The sequence below is a fragment of the Sebastes fasciatus genome, chromosome 16 (assembly GCF_043250625.1).
Source record: "Sebastes fasciatus isolate fSebFas1 chromosome 16, fSebFas1.pri, whole genome shotgun sequence".
In the NCBI taxonomy this organism is placed as follows: domain Eukaryota; kingdom Metazoa; phylum Chordata; class Actinopteri; order Perciformes; family Sebastidae; genus Sebastes; species Sebastes fasciatus.
The window spans coordinates 6,641,715-6,668,517 of NC_133810.1; the positions used below are offsets into that span (position 1 = coordinate 6,641,715).

Below are 26,803 nucleotides of genomic sequence, written 5' to 3' on the forward strand. Positions count from 1 at the left end.
GATATATATATATATTATATAATATATATATTATATATATAAAAATAAAATATATATTATATATATAAATATATAAATAATATATATTTATTTAATATATATATATATATATATATTATATATATGTATATAAAACCTTCAGGATCATAAACTGCCTCTTAACTTTTTAAAGATTTGTGTAAAACAGCTTGCACAAACATTGCTGTACTGGCTGATATAAATAAAGTTAAAAAAATAAAGTTATGGTAATTATTTCTATTTGAAAGTTACATTTAAAGAAATATAGTGCTCTAAAAGTGATTAAAAAAACTCTACTACTATCAATTAAATGTCAGATAAACAAATCAGAGAAGCAGGATGATCTTCACTACACACCACCGTCCACGTCTGTCAGCTTGAGCCGGCAGTGCCTCTGGGTGGCCACGACTCCACATTACAGCTCAAAGAAACACCACGACCAGGCATAGACACTGTACACACTAGATCAAAAAAGAGGAAGTGAGAAGAAAATGTAGATTATTTTTATTTAAAGCAGACACAGATGATGACAGTGGTTTCTTTCTCTATAAGTTTCTTGCTGCAAATTATCCTCAAATTCCTTCGTGATGGATTTTATTCTCTCTTTCATTTCTAGTCTTATCATTTGCTATAAAAATATAGATTATAGCTGCTTTAAAATAAAATGAAACGCATGCTACTGATTGGGGCAAAACAAAACAAATTAACCCCCCTCCGCAAAACAATACAATTATTGATGGTGTGCAAATGCAGATTACAAGACAAGGCAAACAAAACAGAGACTTGTTCCAAAACAGTCTATCAAATCAAATTTATTGAATCTTAAAGGGGTGCTCTGAATTCACAAGTTGCAGCTACAGTACATAACTCCTCTCACATCAATAGTTTTAAGCTATTTCGTAAAACAGTCCAGTCCTCTTTTCAGATTTCAGAAATTTCCTTCAAATAAGTTCACGCTAAAGAACAAAAAAAAAAAAAGACAGATGCATCAAATCTGATATATTTATGTATGAAAAATTAGAATGCTATCAAAAATAATGTGGGGCAGGAAGTGTTAAAGGTTGTGAAGGTGCTGCGTTTAAGTCACACTCTGTGAGTGATATTACGGACAGCAGGTCAAATCTCCAAAACATACACATCCAGACAGATGAAAGGTCTAAAAACAACATAAAACACAGCAAACAAATTCACAATATGTCTATGCTTTAAAGGGGATCAACCTCAAATAGAAAAAAAAAACATTATGGGATTTGCTTGAAAATATCGATTAAATGTTATAAATCAAATGCTATAAAATATTAATATATAGGCCTTAAATTTAATCAGAATTAAAGGACAAGTTTTATTCTCATTCTAGCAGTAAATGCAGAGCAAACAGTTTCAACCAGTTAAAAAAATGAATGATTTTTTAAAACAAACAATGAGACTTTTCTTGATGATTGCAGTGAAAATGACTCCTTTGGATGATGATGATAATAAACACGATAAATACAGCCACAACCTGTAAACACCGCCTGCCAACTTTCACACTGGCTTAAGTGGGTTATCACAAGTAGATTTTACACAAGGCACCACTGGAGACCAAAATCTGGTTCGCCGTCTCCACAGATCAAAATCAGTCCCAGCAACACAAGTTGGGTTTTCGCTTAAAATCAAAGCTCAATCCGAAAATCTGTACGATAAAACGTCTATTTTTTTTGTGCAGTTCACCACCAGCCTAATGCCGCATTCACATCATATCAGAAGAAATCAAACAACTAAATATTGTTGCTGCGTGTTTAAAGACACCACTTTAGATGATATAGCTAAGTTTTCTGCTGCAAACCCCGCACATGTTCCACTTGTAGTTACTAACGCCGGGATCAAACTACACCATATTTCTGCCTTTTTGAGATGGTCAAGACTACACTCAGTCACAGCTTGGCGATGGGAAAGGAGGCACCAGATACTGACTTCAATGTTCCACCTGACGGCACCAAAACAAAATCCTTCATATCAAAGTCACTTCTTTGTGCATGGACATGCATGGACATAAATGTTGTCAAACTAGGTGAGAGGTGGCCAAAAATAAATATATTTATCGGTACATTGTGAGATGCTATGACACACTACACGATGCTATGACACACTACACGGGCGGTAAAGAACGATCGGCTCATTTTTAGTTCCCGAGGCTATAGAGTGCTCCGGGGTTGACGTATTTTTGTACGCCAACCCGGAAGTTAGCATCGCCCTGGGTTCCCTCAACAAAAAGGAAATGTCATTTTTCCATTGTGTTTGGGATTATTGCAGAAAATAAGATTTGTGGCGAACAAATGTTTATGACATGCTTTGTTCAGCAAGATAAATCTTCACAAATGAACTCTCTGAAAGTTAACAAGTCTAATTACTGCGCTAAAGTGTTAGCACCAAGGCAATAACTTAAAAGTGTGAGATGACTCGATATATAAAGTGCCAAGTACTGCTCAACATAGCATAGGCCTATGCTAAAGTAATAGCCTATCATGCAGCCTGCTATCACTTAACAGTGTGTGATGGCTTGGATTCAACTAGCACTCAACGTACATTAAGGGATAGCGTGGTGTTTGCCATCACTCAAAAGATTACATGCGGTCTGCAAACACTAGTTCAATGTGCTAAAGCGTTGGCGTGATATGTACTTTCACTCAAAATAATGTAAGCAAGAGGCTTAAGTGTAAAGTAAAAAGCTAAGTTAGGCGATAAACGAACAACACCACGATCGCATGAGAAAACACAACGAGGTTGTAAAAGCAGACGAGTCAGCGTGATGGCGTTTAGTAGGCTTATTTAGCCACTTGTTAGCATCCGCCTTTTTTAACACACATAAAGGCTTCAAAATTCATGAGTGGGGTTTTTATTGACGTATTTTATATCATAAAACAAAACATGAAAATCTCTGTGATAACCACAGATCTTATTTCAGGCATCTAACTAACTTCCTGTAGCACTCTATTGTGTAGTCTGATCCCAGCGTAAGACCATGCAAAAGCTACTCTCCATCCATTAGCTGGTATCTACATCCAACATGACATGAACGTGGCATTAGACCACAACTATTAAACCCGTTCTAGCTTTGAAAAACCTTCATTCAGCCTCGTCTGTGGGAATGCCTAATAGCCACCTCCAGTTCAAATCCTGCACGGCCCAGGACAGATAGACCAATCCTGAATCCATGTGTGTGAATACAAAGCAGCAAATTATGCAAAAAGTGTAATGGGGTTCCCAACTTAAATGTCTCCTAAACATTACGTTCCCATACGACTAAATTGCATTCTCAATTACGTTTGGAAGGAAACGTATTTTGTCGCTGGATCACGTTTGTCTTTTACGTATCACAAATACCTTTGAAAATCTGCGGGTGACGTAGTATATTGAGCAACCGTGAATGAAAATACATTAAATAAAAACATTGAATAATAACGAGAACTTTCCCTAAGAGGCCGGTGTTCGTGTCCTGTGTGAAACGTAGTCATTTCTTACGTTTTTGTTTTGTTTTTAAGTAATTTTACTAAGCCTAACTCAGTAGTTTTGTTGCCTAAACTCGTTAACTAGGTAGTTTTGTTGCTCGTTTTTGTTTTGTTTCCATTTACAACATTAATCACATGTTTAAAAGTGCGACCTTAATCTGGGAGAAAATGCCCTCAAAACATATTTTGGTTTCGCAAGTTTAGGTGTATGGGAACGTCATTTTGTGGGAGACACGGTTGCTTAAATGACGGGAACATGGACACCAAAACCAGCCACGGTTGTTGAATATTGTGCTATTTACAGCACCTCAAAATTTAAAATACATGTCATTTACCTTCAGATGATATAACCCTCACTCAAAATAAAGTTAGCAAGAGGCTGAATATTGCACTAAAGTGTAGTGTAAGTGTAAGATAAAGTGTTTGCATGGACTCTACTACATTGATACTAAAGCGTTAGCATGCAGTGAACTCTCAAGGCTTGTGATAAAGTTTGCGTGATATGGCTCGACAGTGTAAGATAAAGTGTTAGCGTGAACTCTACAATCGTTCAACATTAAGAACGATGCTTAAGCGTTGGCATGCAGTGAACTCTCAAGGCCTGTGATAAAGTTTTAGTCAACCACCACTCAACATGTAGCCTGTTAAGTGATAGCTTGGGGCTTGATATGTTCCGACAACGTAAGATAGTGTTAGTATGTTACAATCGTTCAACATAAAACGATGCTAAAGTGTTAGCATGGAGTGAACACTCATTCAAAATAGTGTTTGCAAAGAGGTTGAATATTGCTCCGCATAGTGTAGGCCTATGCTAAATAGCGTTAGGATGGTGTGGCAGAGCCATCGCGGTTCAAATGTTCATTTTGGTGTCCATGTTTCCATTCCCCATGTGTTTTTTTTTTACTGTATAATGTGAAACGTTTCAGTATGGTCAATATGTAGGACTAACATGTCACTTCCCCATACAGTTGACTTAAATATACCGGTAAGTCTCCACTAAACCAACAAGTTGGTGACTCTCTGGGACCCAAAGAAAGGTGGTGAGTCTGGAGGGTAGTTGTGTTTTTTAAAGTGAGAAGTGGTTCACTTTGCTATTAAGACAAATCATCTACAGCATGTTCTAAAACACCGAGAAGCAAATGGTTCTCTCTCTTCATATCACTACAGTTACTTTGATTAACTGACAATCTTTGGTTTACCAACCCTAAGAAGTTGACGTCATGTCAGAAAGCATAAATACAAGAAATAAAAATCTACACGGAAAAACAAAAACGCTTCATTTAAGAAAAGAATCAGCATACCATTCTAGATGTGATCATCTTTTCTCTCAGTTTCATCATCTTAAAATAAACTTCTATTACACACACATGTTAACAACTTCATCAAACTTCATCAAACCCTGAGCAAAGAGGATGCACTTAAGACTTTCGTTAATAAGAATCTAACAAGTGAAGATATGTGTACTCCGTGCATGCCTTGAACCTTTCATAACTCTTGACTTGAGGGATTCACAGATTTAGGATCAGATGCTGTTTATTTATGAGGCGGCGATCCAGACTCCTAGCGATGGAAATAATGTGGCTCGTCTTGCCTTTGCTATGAAAGTTACAAGATTTATGTCGTCAGGTCAGTGTGATCAGATCAGACCAATTAATCGTTGTTTTTAAAATATCGATATAGGTGTTATTTTGCAAGTTTAGAAATTACATTTGAATTTTGGACACTTACAAATATGTAATTTAGCTTTCTTAATTACCAGAGGGACACAATGAGAAGAAATGGTTAAATAAAGAACAAACAAAACAAAAAAAATATGATCAAATTTATGAAAATGTTACTGAAAAACTGTGGAATGTTATATTTTTTTTCTATATTTATTCCATGATTTCCAAGCTAAGCCTGGAGATTTAAATCTTAATGAACCTCAAATTTAATTTGGTCCATTTAACAGTTCCCGTGACGCTCTGTTAAATTTGACAGATGTCCGTAACTGTCGGTCAAATTTGGACCTACTAGTACTGTGCAAAGGGGAGTTTAAAATGACTTTCTGAAAATCTAAATAGTGATTCTAGTAAAAGTCAATAGGGGCATTTTCTGCCAAGTACAAACACGCTCAACTTTAGGGTGAGAGCTGCGACTATGCCTCAAATAGTTTTGTGTCATGATGTTATAAAAGCGGTTTCAATGGCTTTTCTACCTCGAGATAAAATAAGAATGAAATTCTGACAGAAATGTAATTGTTGAAAATTGTCATATTTAAATAATCCAGTAACACTTAACAATAAATGGTTAATTGTTTCAATAGGGAAATGCCCGCATAGGCCAACTAATCCTAACTGCTGAGTGGACAAGCAGGTAATCCTGACGACAGATGGCAGCAGAGAGGAGGGAGGATGAGGGTTTGCTCAGCTCTCAGCAGCTTTCTATCACTGCAGATACATCACATCAGCCAACAGACTGAGGGATGGAAGGAGAGCAGCAGGAAGTAGGTGACACACAATTTAAAAAGGAATGACCTGCAGTTTTTAAATCTTAAATACAAGAATACAAGTGGTCGACTTGAGTGACCACCATTGGTTTTGAATACAGTAAATGTTCTGAAAAGCTGTTAGATAAATTATAAACTGAAGTGTAAGGAATAAAATTGATGAACAAATTATGAATGTCTTTTTTTTTGTGGCTCTGTTTTGCCTTGGAGGTCAGAGGTAACCACCATTTCAGTTACACCGCTACATGTCTGGAGACTAAGTGGGTGTATAGCTGGGCATACACTGTACAATTTCAGCCTGTTTCTGGCCCGAATTTTGAGCCGCACCACTAGCAAAAAAACGCAACCTTCCTCGGAGCTTTCAAACCAATCTTTATTGACAACTGTCAACAGCCAGAATGGGCCACAGGAGCCGATCGGCCGTGTTTTTTTCTCTATTTTACACGTACAGTGTGAGCTGACGTGGCCGACGATCGGACCGTACAGTGTGAACACATAAGTCGTGAGCTTTGGCTTTACATCGCAAACGACCTACTCGTACAGTAGGAGTAGGTAGTACACAACAACATCTATGAAATCGTACAGTGTGTGCCCAGCCAGTACAGTGGGAGAGTTGGGGCTGAAAGCAGCACACTGAACCTGGGATGTTTCCAGTTAAGAGTGGCCTGGTCAGCAACGGACAAAAGGAGGCCTGCACTCTGCTGGGCTCCAGCCAAACGAGACAAACAAGCCCATCATTCAGCAGCTCGGCTCCCCTTACTCCCTCGTCCTCATGCTGCTCGTCAGCAAACCGGCTGTCCGTCTACCAACAAGAAGACTCATCACCTTTTCCCAAACACTGCTGTTTCCCAACAGACGACGTGGGATACCAGTGGGTTTAACCGTAGCGCAGTGCAGGACAATGAGATGCTCCACACAGGGCACAGCAACACTGCTGAACCCACAGGGGTGTAACAAATCATCTACTACGTCGATGTATTGATTTATACCCATTTACTTCCAGACGAGGGAACCGGAAAATGCTAATTCATTTCCAGGTTTTAGGACTCCTCTACTCCTGTAGAACTCTACTGTATATAAAGATGGACGATGCGTCTCCATTTCCTCCCGCTGTACCAGAGTGAAGCCAAAATATCCTGGATACGATTGCTGCCATCTTGAGATTCTGACGTAATTTGGAGCCAGAGTCTGGACAGCAGTGATCGGGAGGCTGGAGCCGCAGTATTGAGGTGCCGCCCGAGCCAATCACGAGCCGAGTACGGCCACGGTATTTGACGTGTACTTTGACTTTGTATTTTGGCCCATCTGCTAACATGGAGGAGGCGGGCTTTACGACCTATACTGCAGCCAGCCACCAGGGGGCGATCAAGATGTTTTGGCTTCACTTTTGGGGAGCTGTCATTTCGTCCATCTTTATACACAGTCTAGATGTTTGAAAGACAAAACTTCTTTTAATTTGAAAATTGAAAGAGCCCTCAAGTCACGGGGCTGCCACTTTTTTTTTTTATTAGAAATTTGAACATGGGGAAAAACATTTTATCTGTAATGATTTGCCAGAATCAAAAATTCACAGTAAGCTCAACAGGCCATGCCATGCACACCAACAAGGGACTCTTTCTAAAATAAACTGTCTCTTCGTTAAAGCAACACTATGTAACTTATGAAAGAAGAACAAAGAAAAGTTGAATTCATATCGCACTTTGCTTCTACAGCTATAAGGCCTTTACACAGCAGGGGCATTTTGTTTTTTTTGTTTGCATGTCAATATATTTTTTCAAACTGTTGTTTTTGTCATGTATACTTTCACACAGAACGCAAATATTGAGCAGCAAAAAAGCGTATTTTTTTTAGGAACAAGGTTGATTTTTCACACTGCGAATAAAGGTATCAACCAATCACGTTGTGCAGAATGGGTGGAGATGCGCCTATATTTATAAATCATCACCACAGAGGCTCCATAGTCCGAACCAAGACGGCAAACTGTATTCCTTTCAACCTTGACAAAGGCAGAGCAGACCACATCCACTCCTTCCGTTCTTACCTTTCACAATAAAAGCGTTAGGCATATGATATTTGCGGGTGAGTATTTCTCATTTTTGTTTATTCGTCACAGCCCCGATGTGTAAAGGAGTCTGGTATGACCAGTAGCTGCTAATAGCTTAATGTTACAAAACGTTAGTTAGATATTGTCGTATAACTGACATTTCTGAGTTCATTTTATATCTTTTCCCCACTTGTAATCATGTCGGACTACGTTTTAGCATTCACAATGATCCAAAACTTCACAGCAGCCGCTGTTCAGCAAATGTTACAAAGGCTCGCTTTAACATGAAGTGGATGAAACTGGCGATCATGACACAAAACCAATCGAGGAAGTCATGCGTGGAAACAATTTTGGATTTCGAAACCAAAGATTACAAAAAATGTGGATAAAAGGTAAGGCTTTTGCTGCCTTACAGCCACGTTATCAAAACTTGTAAAGCTTGCTAGCCATGTCGGTTCTAATTCGAACTATTTTCGTATTCGTTGAAACTTGATTTTTTTGTAAAAGTGACAGCCCTAACAAGTCAGTATCCAAACAGGAAAACTGAGCTGCAGTTGTAAACTTGTCGGTGTATGCTACAAAAACTGTTTCTTTTCAGCGTTACATGAATTTAAATTAATCAAAACACTACTGAGGTAAATTTAAGAGACAAGCAAAAAAAAACTGAAATGCAACACAAGACCATGAGATGTAGTGTGGAGTCCCAGAAGAAATGTACAGGAGAAAGAAATGTATGGTCCCAAAGAAATAACAAACGGAGGCGTGGATCAATTTCGATATGACATTAGTGTTGTATACATGCACCGCAGCCTCTTTTTGCATAGATTGAACATTAAAAAAAGGCCATAAACGCACACTTAAAATCAGTTAGTTCACTATAAAGCTTGAATGACCAAGAATATTAAGAGTTAAATTAACCTCAGGGTCTAGACTGTGTATGAAACTAACCCTGCTGCATTCTTATGAAAATAATATCTTCTATGTATTCTTTGATATGCATGTGAAACATGTGATTTTTTCTCTCATAAATGCCTTTAAGATTAATGTCTTTATGCAACCGTGAATCCAGCAACAACAACGAAAAATTGCTTTGCATGATAAAAACAAAAAATGGTCCTCTCAGGTCTAATTACGGGATATAGGTTTAAAACTATTTTTGTGATGAAACTAAAATGTATATCTTTAAAAACATTCAGTATATACAACCTTGTGTGAAGTACACAAGTGCATATAAATCTGTGGAGCCTAAACAGTTACTGGATGTTATAAATCAGGAATAATCACTCCTGATATCCTTCAATTTTGTGGCTGATTGCTCAGAAACTTATACGTCTGTATAAGTTTGCCCTGGCGAGCCTCTGCTCACCTTATTGCTCTGACCATGGCCCTGAGTTCGTCGCACATTAGGCATCACCACGTCCCCCCATCACCCTCCTTCTTACAGGAGAAAATATCCTTAACATTTGACCTTAAGTGAACCTCAAAGACTGCGTCGGCCCAAGCTGCCCTACATCAGCGTTTTTCTATGGCGGCTGCAAACGTTCCAGTGTCGTCTAAACGGGAGATCGTGGATTCAAAAGATGAATCTCTCAGTAGCAAGAAACCTAACACTGCTCTGTGATAAACCCTCATACATGCAAATGATATACACCTAGAAGTTAAAATCCTATTTTGTAATCTTATCCCCATCATGGCTTTACATTATTATATTTAGACATTAAGAGCATTCTGGTTGTAATTTTTTCAAAAGGTGAGGTCTTTGTATCAAGCTAAAATAAAATGGTTTTACGCCATGCATATCACGAAAAAAACTGAGAAAATGAAGAATGGTTTCCACAACTGAGGTAATCTCTTGTTGGTGCCACCATTCTCCAACTCCCACATTGGAGGATATTGCCAAACTGAATTCCTGAAAGCTTTCTAGAGCATGAGTGCAGCAGTAAATTAAAAGCATACCCCGTCGAAGGGGATGGCTTCTGGAAAACAAACGAGCCAGGGCCGTGAAAAGTGTTACAGCGAGGGAAATGGGATTGTTGCTGCAGATTTGCAACTGATGCCAAGATAAAAAGCTGTATGGGACACTACAAACAAAAAGAACAGGGGTGAAAAGTCACATTAACGGGGGTGTTAACAAAATGTAGCTCTAAAATGTGAATGAGGTGACATGTATTCCTCACAACTATTCCTGCTAATACTGCCTGAATTTGCCACACACGACTATTCCTAAACCTTCTCGTCGGTGTGATTAGTGAATGGATGGGAGAGGAAACGCAACTATCCCGACAGCAGCAAAAATCATGAAAATAAATACAACCTGTCGTAACAGCCACAAACACTGTAACAGACCTTCCAAGTCAGCAGAGGCTGTAAACACAGTAGGAGTAAAGAGATAAGATAATGTCTCTCCGTGGAAGCTCTTCTTCAGTTTCTGGTGCTTTTTACTCCACGTTTTACTCTCAAAGTGAAGCAAACATGAACCTTTCTTCAGTGTTGTAAATGTTGACAGACGCAGTGTAGCACTTCAATAAGATCCAGGCAAGAGCCAAAATCCCCAAAAAGAAAAAAAAATAATCATCAGTAGTAGAGCTGGATCGGTGGAGTAGGTCCACCTAGGCAGCAGATTTTGTAACGGAGGATTTAAAGTGTGCGGAAAATGCCCAGGAGTTGTGGGACAAGAGCAGGCAGTCCTGGTGTACTACAGTACAATGGTGGGGTTTGAAATGTGTTAAAGTCAAACTAGTGCCTTTGCAGAAGTAGTTGCGTTAGTAGCTGAGTGTGCGGCTTGAGCGAGCAATCGTGAACCGGATATCAATCATCCTTAGAATTGTCAGTGACAGCGGCCGCAGGAACCGGGTCTGGCATACGGCTGCGCCGGTAAAGACGGTAGCCCTTTCGGCAGAGAAGGACGAACCAGTAGACCTGCGGCGCCAGGATGCAAATGTTGCCCAGGTTGGCGGACAGTGGCAGATGGAAGGGCACGCTGTAGAGCGGGACGCCGTAGTGGCGGCCGTACACCCAGTACATGTAAGGGAAGAGGGCGATGCGGCACATGAAGAAGGTGAGCAGCACCATGCCGCCGTTGGCCTTGTGCAGCCAGCAGTCCTGGAGGCTGAGCTGGAGAGGAGACAAAAGCAGAGAGGGAGGGATAGAAAAAAGGACGTGGATGGTGAGGACATTTTAAAGAAGCACTTAAAGACGTATAGCACTTTTCATACAGGTTAGTGCAGAACAAGTGTGGACCGCAAAAACAACAGAAAAGACAAAACAATCTAGCAATTTAACAATTTGATAATTTGAGACCGATGCATGCCAGACAATAAAATTATAAAAAAAATTAATAAAATAGAATAAAAGCTATATCAACAGTAATAGTAGTAAAACAGTGTGAGGTAAAAACTAGATTAATAAAATAATAAAATAGAATGAAATTGTACAACTCAAATACAATAAGTGGATAATAAAAGAAAATAGAATACATTTTTACATACAATAAAATAAGTAATCAATAAAATATAATAAAATTATACAAATTAAATACAATAAAATAAATGACTACTAAAATAGAATAAAATTATAAAACTTAAAGACAATAAAATAAGTGATTAACGAAATAAAATAGAATAAAAACACACATACAATAAAATAAATGATTATTAAAATAAAATAGTACAACTTACCTACAATAAATAAGTGACTAATAAAATAACAATAAAATAGGAATAAAATTATACAACTTAAATACAATAAAATAAGTGTTTAATAAAATAAAATTGAATAAAATTATACAACTTACATACAATTAAATAAGTGAATAAAATAATAAACATTGTTAATCAAAGGCCTGGCTGAATAGGTATATTGAAGTAAAACTTGAAGTCATGTATGTAAGACTCCAGACTGCTGAACTCTGAGGAACATTTCTATTATTTTCACTCAAATAGAAATTCTAAAACAACCAGGACTGAAATCTTAAAGATTGCCTCTTTAACATTAGCATGCTTACTGTAGACATGCACGTAAATTCAAGCATGTTAGCATGCTCATGTCAAAATGTGCATGGTGATTAGCTAAAGCTAGGGCTGGGTATCAGTACTCGATAACTCAATACCAAATAAAAAAAAAAATAAGTTGCTGAGGGGCGTGTACGAAGGAGTAAATTTATCGTTTTCATCTTGAGAGCTGCTACTTCTATGCAGGGAATCGCAGGCTTTGATATATTGCTGTTTTTTTCACTTTGGCTCGGCACTGATCTACTGTGCACACAAATCCCTCCTCCTTCAGTTCATCTGGAATGACTTTATAACCGTCATTATTTTTGTGGACTTCATTTAGCATATTCTGTATGTTCTCTTCGGCCCAGATGTCAAGCAAACATCGACAAAGTCCAGGTCAGTCCTCTCCTACTCATGTCCTGACCTGTCATTTACCTGTGTCCACCTCAACAAATGCCTGCGCAGGCAGCCTGCCTTTTGGTTCACCTGGAAATGGTCCGAGACCACCTCTCGCAAGCAGTTGGGGACCGGTTGTTTTGGTCCTTATGAAAGCGCCTTAAGGGTGCTGGTATTGGACAATACAGTAAAAACACTTATTTTTTGAGACCTTAATTCCTGGGCTTCAACCGTTGTTGCTACCTCATCATCATTCTTTATAAAGTCACGCCAAACAACAACCAAACATATGTGATTCTATGATCTTCTTCTTATCTGTGATGTGAGAGACTGTGGGAGCCGCTGGTCTACACAACAGAGATCAATAGGAACCAACACTGCTGTTGAGAGCAGTAAAAACGTCTGTTAGTGCTGATCCAGTCCAAAGGACGGCAGCGTTTTTTTAACAGACAGAGATGAGCAGTGGAGCTTTGCTTTGCTCTTTTTCTCTGCTGACACCAGATGTCAGCAGAGACCTGAAAGCCCGCGGTCCACTGACTTCACAAGGCTCTTCTATTCTTAGATTATTTCACTGAAACACTCAGTCAGAGGCTGACTGTAAAGAACACGTGTTCTGGTCAAAGTGCAGGATGTGATGCCCACTGTATGAACTAATGAAGGCATAACTGCTGGTAATGGGTTAAGAGGCAGGAAGGGTGAACACTGCCACTCACCGATTTTTTGTTTCTTTTGGGTGAGCCATGCATCTTAATTATTGATGGTACAGTGACAAGCTACATCCCAAAATGAAATGGAGATACTCAGGTGATGTGCAGTGCCTTGCATCATCAAAAACCTGAGTAGGAACTGCAGAAGAAAAAGGATGAATGACTTTGTTTTGCCCAGTCAGAGAGCTTAAAGGGGACAGTGTGTACTGTAGCAGTAAGGTGGATCCATTAGCAAAAATGGAATATAATATTAATAAGTATGTTTTCTTTAGTGTATAATCACCTGAAAATAAGAATCAATATGTTTTCGTTAGATTAGAATGAGCCGTTTATATCTACATAGGGAGCGGGTCCTCTTCACGAAGCCGACCGCCATGTTTCTACAGTAGCCCAGAACGGACAAATCACACACTGGCACACACAAAATTTGCACTCGAACACACCACAAAGACTGCAGCCGATGGCCAGTTAGCACGTACAGTACATTCTGTGCCTGCGTGAGATGAAATAACTCTCCACACCAGCAGGCGGCGGTAGTGGTGGTAGCATGACTATCAGGCGGCGTAAAACACGCGTGTGGCACGTTCAATAGCATAGATATAATAGCATCCAGGACCGGCTTCCACCGAGTGGGGAAAACTATAGAGTGGATGTGCTAGCAGCGAACAGGGCTTTTTTAGCGTAACCTGTTCCTTGGCTTTGGAAGTACTGGTTGGTTCCTACTGTAGGTAGTAAGCTAGTTAGCCGGACATGAGAATGTTTGCAGATTATGTTAAGAGCAGACAAACACTGTTAAATCTATTTCTTACACTTTTACTTGTGTTTTTGGAAAGGCTCACTCTTAGAGCCCCATGGGTATTATTTCTGCATGTGGAAAAATCCAAAGCTTGACCTATTACATTTGCTAAGCTATGATTGGACAATTGCTGATTGTTTAGCAAATGACTGCCTAACTTGGCTGTATGGTAGTTGACCTGTGTGCCAAAATTAAGGTGGCCAATCTTGAAATGTTTACCAAAACCTTCGGCTGTGAGGAGGTTGAGATATAAGTGAGAGGTTGAGATATAAGCGACAGCAGACAGTAACATGACGGGTGTATGACTCCCCAGGTTTGCGCCTGGTGAATGCACATTTGTACGCGCCGTCTCACCTGAATAAGTATCTTCCCCAGGGAGACGAAGGGTGTGCTGAGCTCTGTTAGAAACAAGCAGCCGACGAAGAAATCCCCCTGGTCCCGTCTGAAGAACTGAGGAGGAGACAAACAGAGCACACACCGAGTGAGCAAACAAACATGAGCATGGAAAAACAACACAGCTGACATTCAAGGACATTTTCTGGAACAGTCTCAGTGGAAACATGCTAAGAGACGCTTCAGAAGACATTACAGGGCAACATCAGGTTTTAAACACACAAATCTCTAAAGTTTGATTCTGGAGTGAAGATACGTTTACCTTTAAATAGTTATATATAATATTCTGTATAGTGTTTTATAGCAGAAAGTCTTGGACAGGATTTGGACCGCCTCCGTTGAGTTATCAGTCGACAGCAGCTCTTTAGCGGCTTGGTGCACCTGAGAGATGTCACCGAAACAAAGCTAACACCAAAATGGTTCCCTTACTGTTGCATGCTGCCGTCTTTGATCAAAACTGCAAAAACAACTGAGCTGCGTTGTTAAGAGGTCGTGGTCATTTCACGCATTTCTGTTAGATCACGTTGGGTTAGACACAGCCCCAGGGATGTCTATGGCAAGCCGTTTTAACATTTAATTGCTAGACAGGATATTCATTAGAGATATCTGCAACGCCAACATATCCCTAATTCTATTTTGACTTATCTTAATACAAAGATAAATAAATAATTAAGCAAATTAAAACAAAAAATATCAATTTATGTCACATTTTATCAATTAATTAATGCATACATTTATTTTCAATATTATTTTGGCACATTTATTGGCGTATTTATTTATTTATCGAGTCATTTATTGATTTATTTTTTGATTGTGGCATGTTCCGTCCTCCACATTAATGTATGTGGTCCAGAAGTACAGACTTTCTGTGACCGCGATCTTGATCGACACCAATCTCTACAAGCCGGTTGAGTTCTACGCTAGAAACTCTAAAATGAAATGTGAATATTTGACTTTATTTTCCAATAAATACTTCCTAAAGTCTCTTTAGCAAGGATACAAGTACTCTGCTGCACACGCACAGTCGTACTGATCATGTTTCAATCCTAAAATTAGATTTAGGTGGATGAAATTTAAGACCGACACCCAGATTAAAATCCTTTACCGGATATTGGTATGACAATCTCTACGATTTTGTACAACGCCAGAAATCACGAAGGCAGATGTCTTATTCTACCACAACTTCAACATGGCAACGAAAAAAAGGGCGTGTGTTGAGGCGAGCCGGGGCAGAGGAGGGAGTGATGTCCTGTACATAAGTAATGAATGAAGCTTTCAAATATTGACCAGCAGCACAGTGCTGTGTGGTTAGAGAGGCCATCCTAAAATAGGTGAGATGGATAAAGAGACTCCAGACAAAAGACAAGCGCTGTCTGGTAGCCTAGCTCGCTGTGTGCTAGTGATGAATAAAGCATGAGTGGCTCCAGACGTGGCCTCGCCATCTGCCCATGAAAGAATGATTGAGACCACAGAGGGGAACTTTACACCAGGACTAACAAACTACCTGGCTACCTCATCCCGCCCCACCTGCCATGGGCGTAGGTTACCTTTGTCCAACCTTTTTGAGACTACCTGAAAGGTATAGAGTAATATGGAGGGCTACTTGTTTGATATAATCTTCCCGAAAAATATAAATTAGCTCGGTTTACCTTTAAATAATGAATGTAATATGGAAGACCGAACCTACCAAAATCAAAAATAAATAAATGTCTCAATGAATGAATAAATAAATAAATATTTAAATAAATGTAGCAATAATATAAAAAATAAATGCAGCCATTAAGAAACAAATTAATACAAATAAATACATAAATAAATAAAAGGGAAAATTAAACAGAAGAGTAAATAAATAATAATGCAATAAAATAATACAAAGATAAATAAATAAATAAGCAAATAAAAACAAATATCAATTTATGTCACATTTTTACAAAAAAATGAATGGCTACATTTATTGTTAATATTATTTGTTCGCACTGTGGTTATAGATTATATATGGTATGTCTTAATGTAAATATTTGTACATATTTCTTATATTCTCATTTCTTATTTAAAATGGTATTACTTACTTATATTACTATTACATATATTGTGTTTATATTGTAGCATTATGTACATGTTACATACTATTTTTATTTCTATTTTCTTACATCATACATCTATTTTAGAGCAACTGTAACACCCAAGTTTCCTCCCGGGGATCAATAAAGTATTTCTGATTCTGAGTATCTTATGAGAACAATCAGAGGCTTCTTAAGGGGCAGTTTACAGTGTACCAGAAGTACTCTAAATACATCAGTAAAACTATTCCAGTAAACTATTATATTGTATTATAATAAAACATATTGAATACTTTTACTTTTGATATTTTAAGTACATTTTGTTGATAATACTTCTATACTTTTATTCGAGTGCACTTTTGAATGCAGTACTTTTACCAGTAAATAAGTATTTTTACTTCACTAAAACAACCTGAACACACTATTCTAATACAACGCTACTCTCAACTAGTTTGCCTGCAGCCACTGAGAACAATAGATGTATTTGTGGTTGCTAGCGTCTGATGTTTACCATCTGTACAAGGACATATTTGAGCGTTCTGCTACATACATTAGCCTGTGTGCATTTACAACATGTGAACCACAATTAGCCACGAGCTAAAAGGTTGACATGAACATTAAATCAATGTCATGTATCACTGCACACTGTAGTGCTTTACGCCAGTCAAATCCCAACTCTCCCACAGCTTCTTCTGGTTTGTTCTGTCCCGGGTCAATGCGTTCCAGGTCCACCTACAGGTCTCCTCCTCCACACAAGGCAATCCTGAACCAAAAGCCCGACCCATCTCAACTGGCCCAGGAGCAGTGGTTCCACTCTGAGTTCATAATCTTATCTCAATCGATGCAACCGCAGACCAGCAACTCCCATGTTCTGAGAGGTAAAATTACTGTTTTTGTGAATTGAGTCTGGTGTGGTGGCTTTGAAAACCGCGATTGAGGCTTCAGTTCCCCATCGGAAAGGCTTGTCTAACGGCGAGGTAAAAATATTCTAAATATAGCGTACACTTAAACTTATATTGATTTAAGTGTACGCTATATTTAGAATATTTTTACCGCTTTACCTCACCATCAGACAGCCCTTTCTGACGGGGAACTGAAGCCGTTATATCGCTTTCTTCAAAGCCACCAGACTCCATTCACAAAAACAGTAAATTTACCTCTCAGAACACGGGATGCCACTTCAAAAAAATCCAAACTAACCCTTTAAGTTATTTCCAAACTTATTGCAGCTAACTTTGACTCAGCTAGTGCTAGCGTTCACATTATTCATAACCTTATTGATTAGCTTTGTTTCCATTTGATCCAGAACGCAGATGGACCCGCCCTTTATTTACAGCTGTGCTTTTCCTACTATGTCCAAATGTCTGCTGTAAAAAAGGCCTATTGTTAATTCAAAAGTTTTTAATATAATGTCTAACATTAGAGCTCACGGTATTTCTGAAATTAGCCCCGCACAAGTTCTCCAAATATAATATTTATTCCATCCTTAATAATGCTAATGTTTAGTTTTTTTAACTGTCTTGTTGGATGGCTCCACCAGCTCATGTGTTACCCAGGCGAGCCAGAGTGGCATAAAGCTGATGAGTGAGGGAACAAGAGGAGAATGAGAGGGAGGGGTGGTGAGTTTAGAGAAAAGAGAGGATGACTGCAGCTGGAGCTGAATAATGTAGGGTAATGTGATCTCATATTGCCACTGCAAACAAAAGGGCCGGGTTTCTACTGCACCTGGCCTGCTAACCTGGGTACTACTCGGAGAGGAGACATGTTTCTGTAAACTCTGAGGCATATATACACTCTATCGGCCGGTAGAAGACAGTCTGGAGAAAGCTCCTGAATAAACGTGCTCAAGTGCGAGGTACGTTATCAACACTGAAATACCCCGAGTAAGGCATTAGTCAGAAAATGGAGCACTACTATGAACTTCCTCGCATGCTATACTGCTCAAACTGTGTTCACAGTGAACTCAGGTTTAACAGTTCAGTGGGTTTCCAATTTGCCGTTCATACCTGCACTAAAAGTCATTATGGTCCACAGTACCTCTCCTCTTTTGTCGCCTGCTTCCCTCGCTTAACAACGGACTGTGTATTCATCCATTCAAATCATTTTTTCCGTGCTTTCTTCCTCTACATTAAGATCTTTGCTGGCGTCCATTTTCCTCTCGACATTCCTCAAACGCTCAGCAGAAAACAACCAGCACCTTTCATTTTCTCTTCCTGTCCATTCTTATTGGATCTGTCCACTTACAATTCAAGGACGTGAAAGAAAACAATTATTATTTGTTGCTATTTGTTCAAAGAAAGTGATCAATAACTGATAGATTACTGTTCTCTTCCCTTTCCTGCCATTTACTACATTGAAGCCTGAACACTTGTTATTCCTTTGAACTGATGAAGCTGGACTGTAAATGGAGTACACAGTAAATCAGTGAAGTCTACTGCAGAGAAAAACCTGAGGACTTGAGGTTAGAGTTTGACCAATACTTCAGTATTTAAGTACTGGGATTTAATCATAAAATGTATACTGCCTCATTGGTGTAATCCACCTCTGATGCTTGAAAAGCATTACCCTAAAAAGCAGTTGAAAAGTCGTAGTTAGGCACGATTAACTGTTCAAACAGGAATAATGGTGCATGTTCTCGAACAGTTATTCCTCCAAGGCATTCAAATTGTGTTGATGCAAAAATATAAAATGAAAATTAAGGTGTGAAAAAGAGAAAGAAGTTCAAACCCAGTAATTCTGCAGGTAGCACAGTGAGATAATAGATGTTTTGAGTACAGGTGGATGAGCATGTTTGCAAATTACTGTACTTTGTATTTACATTTTTTTTTAAAAAATTCAAACGTATTGTCTCCTCTCCACATTCCTCTAGGTCCATCTCTATCAGGCTGAAATCTGACTTGCAGAGACTTGAAAATTACTTGATTGGTAATCCATGACCGTGACCAGCATCATGTTTATTTTATTGATGCCACTTAAGTAATCATTAGGAGATAATGCAGCTTAAAGCGAGGATTGATTTGAAAACCATGCACTACATTACAGCACACACTAATAACGCATTACTGGCAGCGGACAGCACTGAGAGAACTCATGACTTATCACGACTCTCTTTGAGGTAACGTATAATGTCAACAACTATCAGTATAATCCTTTTTAGCTCACACACGCTCACCTAAATTCAGTAGGACTGATTGTCTCCATTAATAAATTATTAACTTGGTCTATAAAATATCAGAAAAAAAGAGAATACCGGCCCTTGTGATTTTCCAAAAGGAGTACGAATTAATTTTATTCATTTCTTTATTTTTATTTCTTTATGATTATTTATTTTAAATTTTTAAATTATTTTTATTTAAAAAGTAAATAAAAGTAAGTAAAACATTTTTTTAAATAAAAGCAAGAAAGTAAGTACATTTAAAAAAAAAAAAAAGAATTATTATAATTTTTATTTTATTGTATTTTATTATTTTAACATTATTATCATCATCATTTTTTTTTCTCCTCCCTTGTTTTTGAATACTTTGTTTTTCAATTTACAGGTACTATCTGTTATTATATGTACGAATTACTTTATTTGTTATGGTTTAGGTTGTTGTAGTCAATTTTCAGGATCCAAAGCGCAAGTTGACATATCAGAATTCCTTGTTTGGTCCGACCAATAGTCCAAAACCTAAATAATATATTCAGTTTACTATCATGGAAAACAAAACAAAAAAATAGCAAAAAAAATCATATTTGATTTCCTAATTTGGCTTGAAAAATTACTTATTTCTGTTGATCGACTAATTGATTAAACAACTAATCATTTCAGCTCCAAAACCCTCTGAAATAAGTCAAATGTTTTGTTTACTATAAACAAAGAATAGTAGCTTTAGACAGCAAAATCCAACTGAAATATATTTACTTTTCAGCGGCAATAACAACCACAAACTGGTGTCAATATCACACAGTGAACAACCCCATGAGATCCATGAGAGTTGTAGTAAACAGCCGGTAATCCCTCAGTTTAGATGAAGATCTGTGGTGCTAATCGTTTTAGCATCAGCGCTGCACAACAGTGATTCCAGGAAGCTAGTGATCCATCACTACCAGTACTGCCTGCATTACATTCAATTTTGATCTTAATTATTGGCCTCGGCTACCGACAACAACACCTCATCAATGCTGCCTCATTTTTCTCACCACCCTCCCTCCTCACCAGTGTGACAGGCAGCAGGATGGTGAGCAGCGCGATGTGATGCAACACCAGCAGGAACTCTCTGCGGACGAAGGAGTTCACGGTCCTCAGTGAATGCCGCTTGTAGTCCTCGTGCCCTTTGACGCGGAAGCGGTGGTAGTGACTGAGGTACATGGCGAAGATGTCGTATGTCATGTAGGGTACGCCGTACCAGATGACAAAGTAGGTGGCCAGCCAGTGCCTGAGGAAGAAAAAACAAAATACATGTAAATACTCAACATTAGATGAATCATATTAAGAATTCTGATTCTGATCTCAACTCATGCTTCTGTCTCGTTTTTTTCATTTGACAATGATTTCGCCATGTTTGCATTAGAGGGGAGATCAGTTGCATCAGACCAAAGTACTACCAAAGTGTGAGTTACTCCACGGGACAAACTGTGTGCAAGAGGAGGGGGGCAGGACATGGATGTAAATAAATTAGGGCTGTCAAAGTCAACGCGATAATAGCGCGTTTAGGCAAATTCGTTTTAACGGCACTGATTTGTTTAACGTTTCAACGCAACTTGAAATTTTTTGGTGGTAGCGGGCTCAGTTTTAAAGCTAGATTGAAGATACTGGTATGATTTTGAGGTCAGGGGTCAAAAGAGCTCTGACCTCAAGATATGTGAATGAAAGAGGGGTTCTATGGGTACCCACGAGTCTCCCCTTTACAGACATGCCCACTTTATGATAATCACATGCAGCTTTTTCTTTATATTTACATTACTTACTTTATATTCTTCTTATTATATTTTGTTTTATTTTGTTGCATAAAAGCCTATAACATTTTTTTTTAAAAAGAAGCGTGTCCTTTGCCAGTAATGATCATATTGTTGTACATAAAGACAATATGGATATTTATTCTAAAAAATGGTCTCCTCAAGAATCATGTAAAAAAAAAAAAAATCTTTGAGTGGGAACATTTTGGCCTTACTCAACATTTATCAGTCTTACATAAGATGAGCAGGCCAAACAGGCCATCTCTCAGTCAATGATTAAGTAGCATTAGAGCAGAGATGGCCCACTAGATGACCTTTAGTTTCAGTAAAAGTTAACACACACACAAACTCATTTAACCTATACGTCTTGCCTCTCTCATATAAGCATGTGCAGGCTTATGTAAGTACAGTATAATAAACAGCTTGGATGGCAGCAGCACTCTAATGAGCACCGATTACCGTGATGGTTAATTATGTGGACAGCACGGAGTAAAGCTGCAGGGCAGAGCTGAGCTACTGACCTCTGACCTCTGACTGGGCTCTTCAGCTCTTAAGGTCAGTGAATGGAGATTAAGAGCAGCAAGGCAACAACAAACAGCTCAGGGTAGAAACATCAGTATATATTTTCAGTTTTAAGGGCAATGGAAAATACGGAAGAACTGTTTTTGTGAGCACATACAGAAGAACAGTCTTCTCCATGTAAATACATGTACATACCAAATAGGGACGTCAACGGTTAACCATTAATCGGTTAACCACCGAGAACATGACCAATTACGCATGTCGGTCTATATGTTAATTTAACATGGGTGCCGAAAGGACACTTCAGCACCCATGTTAACCAATTGAGCTGTTCAGACAGGAAGGATGCACTGTGGCAAGCTCTGCTGCGCCGGGCCCGGTGTGTGCGAAACAGCTGGACACACACACGCTCTGCTCCGCGGCACCAGGCCCAGTGTGTGTGTGTGTGTCCAGCTGTGTCGCTCTCAGAGCGAATTAAAGAGCAGGCGAGAAAGCAGACAAATGAGTATTGTAAACGTTTCAACTCAGAATCGGTGCGTCATCTGATCGCCTTTATAGAGACCAACGATCAAATCAAGCGTCCGTGACCTGATCAAAATGCGGCAATACACTTCAACAAAGCCAACAAATGACAAAATAAAAAGGCATTTACAACAAAAAACATTCAATTTGCGGGATATAGCGCTTCGAAATGCGTCGCCAAAGCAAACTGAGTCAGAGTAAAAGGAAAGCTCCTCTTGTATTTTATGTCATTTTGCTCTTAAAAATCAACCGGTTAATGGGTGTCGGGCCATCGAAACACATATTCTATACACTTCCTCTGTGCTGCATCTTTCAACTGATCGGACGACTGCTTTAGGTTCAGGTAGTTTAGAGGAGGGACTGACCAAAACAGGAATAATATTAAAGCTACCTGTTTATTTGTATATATACAGTAGCTCTGCAGCTTTACAGCATATGTATTGTTAGTACTGTAAAGTCTTTTTTGAGGTTTCACTATTTAAGGTATAACTCCAGTTTATTACAACTTTGGCCTTGTTTTTGTAGCTTTAGACATTTCGATTGGTTAAAATGACAACCGTTCAATGACTGTACAAACCGAACCAGGGACTTGTTGGACCGTTGCACAACTATTACATACATGCCTGCTAATTATTTGATGAGGTGCCAGAGACATAGAGGAATGTCCTGCTTAGTACATATATTAGTCACAATTATTAATAATAATAATAATAATAATAATTAATTATTAATAATTATTAATAATAATAATTTAAACAATTTATATATAAAAAAAATAAAATGAATATCAGACAAAAACTCTTAAATAACGATATCAGTAACAACCTAAAAAAATCAGTTGGGCTCTAGTGAGTGCACCCAAAATGTTGACAGCAATCCCTTATTGCCTACGTAAAGCAGGGTGGGTCAAATTTGAACCAGGAAGTCGTATGTTTTTAAAAATCCATCTGGTCATGTTTCGTGTCCCATCTGATTTTTTTGTTGTGATGTTGTTGTATAAAAATCCAACGTCAGTATTTTTTCCCCCACTGTAAAAGTCAGCGCAACAGAGGCAATGAGGTCTAAATAAAGTGACAGATTGTGATGGAGTATTAAGAGTATTCATGGGTCTGACTCTGGAGCATGTGTCTCATAAGCTCCGGGCCGTGTGCACGTCACAGGACAGCAGAACTGAGCAGCGCTGTGGAGGACTTAAGCCCTGTGGGTGAAGGGGAGGGGCGGCGGAGATTAGCAGCCTGAAACTGGGCCTGCCCGGGTCTGGCCGCTGACTCAGTAGGATTAATACGCTAGCATTAGCTTAGCGGCACACTTCACTAAACGGCACGCTGAGGCTAATGCTTTGCTGATGCTAACTTAGCTTTTTTTGTTAACCAGACTGTACATGACGTAACAATCGCTTAAGCATTGAGGAACCACTGTGCTGCACCTTTCAACCCTGTGACGTGTCTATGACATAATGCAGTAAAGTCTGAAGATCATCAAGATGAAAACAGTGTTGTGGCAAACTCTCTAGTACAGATATAGCACAGCGGTAAAACTGCTTTAACTCAATTAAACACAGAGTTTCTTTAAAGTTTCTAAATATTTATCATTTGCTTTTCCAAATACCTATTCACTTTTCAAAATCCACCTGAACCACTCTTCACATCGGCATCAATTAGATAAAATAGATTTAAAAGAAAATCCGTCCCTTTTAAAGCTGGCTCGTTTGTTACTCCCGTTGTTTCCCTCTTCCAAAACACTGATGAAGAACACCAGGAGCAAATGCCAGGAGCTGAGTTTTCATTAAAACTAAATTATGACTGGTGTTTTAACTGCATGCCAAATTAATCACAGCTTGCCATATGACCAGTTGCTGACAAGCAATGTATCATTTAAAAGGCTATTTTTTAAAACTGAGTCCGGCATGTGACAACAGGGGTGGAGGGGAAACCTGGGGGAGGGGGTCGCCTGTAACAATAGGAACTTTACTGTATGTGCTGCATTTGCACGGTCAAGTTGTTGTTCGACCTTTAAATAGCAAAGACGTGTGGAAACAGGCTATTTTTTGAACATGTGCGCCAATGACAACATCAACAAGAATAACTAAAAGGAAAGTTCTGCGGATTGCTTGAACAACTGTCTCGTGCATGGTATTACGTCATTTATCGTGTCACTTTCTCCTCATCGGGGATTCCTCCCGGTGAAAGATCTTGTAGTGTGTGACTGCCTCTGTTGCCGGTCAGTCATGTAGTGTGAAAACAACAACGACTTAAAGACTCCTGATTACAAGACAGCAAGTTGTGTAGTGTGAACTTGGCTTAAACTCAAACCTCTGACATGACACTGATGGGTACCGGTAAGACAGTGGAATGATTGAGTGGGGAAATCAGTATGGGTGACCACATATTTCATTTAGGGATTAATGACATGAAGTCTAACCTGTCGTTAATGACACTGTCCCGGCATGATGCCACAACGATGACTCCTGCTGTGGTTGCCATGACAGCATGGATGGAGGACACCACTCTGAGAAAGAAACACATAGAGAGAAAGGGTCATATAAAGTGAGCCAATACATTCAAGAACATTCATTATTCACACAGCTTCTAATATAACATTAGGGTATTTAGGTTTTTAGCCATGCCAGTCAATGTGGGTCTGTCAGTCCAAAGTTAGCATGCTAACATGCTAAGCTAAGATGGTGAACATGGTAAACACTATGCCTGCTAAACATCAACATATTAGCATTAGGTGTTTTCAGACAAGAGGCTAAACCAGTGGCAAAAAGGCTAACCCAGTACCACAAAGGTTAACCCAGTACCACAAAGGTTAACCGAGTGGCACAAAGGCTAACTCAGTAGAACAAAGGCTAACTCAGTAGAACAAAGGCTTACTCAGTGGCACAAAGGCTAACTCAGTAGAACAAAGGCTAACTCAGTAGAACAAAGGCTAACTCAGTAGAACAAAGGCTAACTCAGTAGAACAAAGGCTTACTCAGTGGCACAAAGGCTAACTCAGTAGAACAAAGGCTAACTCAGTAGAACAAAGGCTAACTCAGTAGAACAAAGGCTTACTCAGTGGCACAAAGGCTAACCCAGTGGCACAAAGGTTAACCCAGTAGCACAAAGGCTAACCTAGTACAGTAGTCCTCTTCCAACTGGCAATGTGTGCAAGCAGCGCTGGCCGGCTTACGTCACTTCAGCGCTCCTATTGGCGGTGCGAATGCAAACAAACGGACCTCAAAGTACTGCTGTGCCTACATACAACCTCACAAAGCCAATATGTCCTATAAAATCATATTTGATTTGTTGGCCTAGCCATGTGATTGATAGCTCAATGAACAGGGTAAAACCTGACAAATCTGGGTCAAGTTTGGAAGAAGTGTCCCTTCAGGTGAACAACTCAAGCAGTCAGTGTACCATCATGGGATTAGCAGTGCTTGACCTCAACTTCCCTCGTCTATAAACAGACCTGTGACATAGGAGAACTTGGTACATCTCTATTTGAAGTGTCACGGTGTGAGGTGGCGTAAGACACACATAACATTCATAGGTGTCGCACCCCTCTGAAGAGTATACTCACAAGGCCTGAACTTGTGTCGTGTGAAATAGTAACTTGTACATTAAAAAAACGTACTGACTGTGATGTTCTGTGGCAAAAAAACATCAGAGATGCTGATTTGTTTTCCTAATGGTTCAACAGAGTTAATTTCTGGCCATTTTAAACAGGACGTTGGATTATATCACCAATTTGTTCAAACTATGAATGGCCGCTTTTGCTCAGACAAGCTCTCTCGCTGGCTGCTCTCCAACTTGGCAGCGCTGACAGTAAGCTGCTTTGAAATCAGAAAACATGTAATTTATTCCCCAACACTCACTGCAGCCATAATAGACAGTCGGCCCTTTAACACACCACTGTGTTTCAGCTTTTAGCTGCACCTTGTGGGTCTGGTTTACATTCACCACCTACTCATCACCACCTACAGCCATGAATGGAGACAAACACAGGTTACCTTGTGAAATTGCACCGACAATTACTCAGCCCTGGCTCGTTATAGATAGCTTGTGTGGGCGAGAAAGAAAACTAATTTTGAATCTAAACATTTTCTTGTGGTTTGTAGGCCTTGTTTAGGGTTAATACTGGATTAGGACAGTATTTTCAATTCATATTACCGCCAGAAATTAATCATATTTGCATTAGGGCTGCAACAAACAGCTATTTTCAATGACGATTAATCTGTTGATCATTTTCTTGATTAATCGATTAGTTGTTTGGTCTATAAAATGTCAGAAAATGGTCAATCAGTGTTTCCCAAAGCCCAAGATGATGTCCTCAAATGTCGTTTTGTCCACAACTCAAAGATATTCAGTTCACTATCATAGAGTAATTATTCTACGTGAGTCAAGTAACTTCCGTACTTAAGTAACGCTACTTCCACAATCTTTTCCTAAACCTTA

General features: G+C 39.0%; 1 protein-coding gene across 1 annotated transcript in view; it reads right to left on the bottom strand.

The window, feature by feature from the left end:
• Positions 1-814: 814 nt before the first annotated feature.
• The window catches only part of tlcd3a (TLC domain containing 3A), a 34,886-nt gene continuing 8,897 nt past the window's right edge, over positions 815-26,803 (bottom strand). Inside the window, exons 2-5 of the mRNA XM_074611900.1 lie at positions 24,786-24,872; positions 20,581-20,800; positions 14,284-14,379; positions 815-11,152 (exon numbers count right to left, since the gene is read on the bottom strand). Of these exons, the coding sequence (XP_074468001.1) occupies positions 10,847-11,152; positions 14,284-14,379; positions 20,581-20,800; positions 24,786-24,872 (709 nt within the window). The 3' untranslated portion in view covers positions 815-10,846. The remainder of the gene's footprint in view (positions 11,153-14,283; positions 14,380-20,580; positions 20,801-24,785; positions 24,873-26,803) is intronic.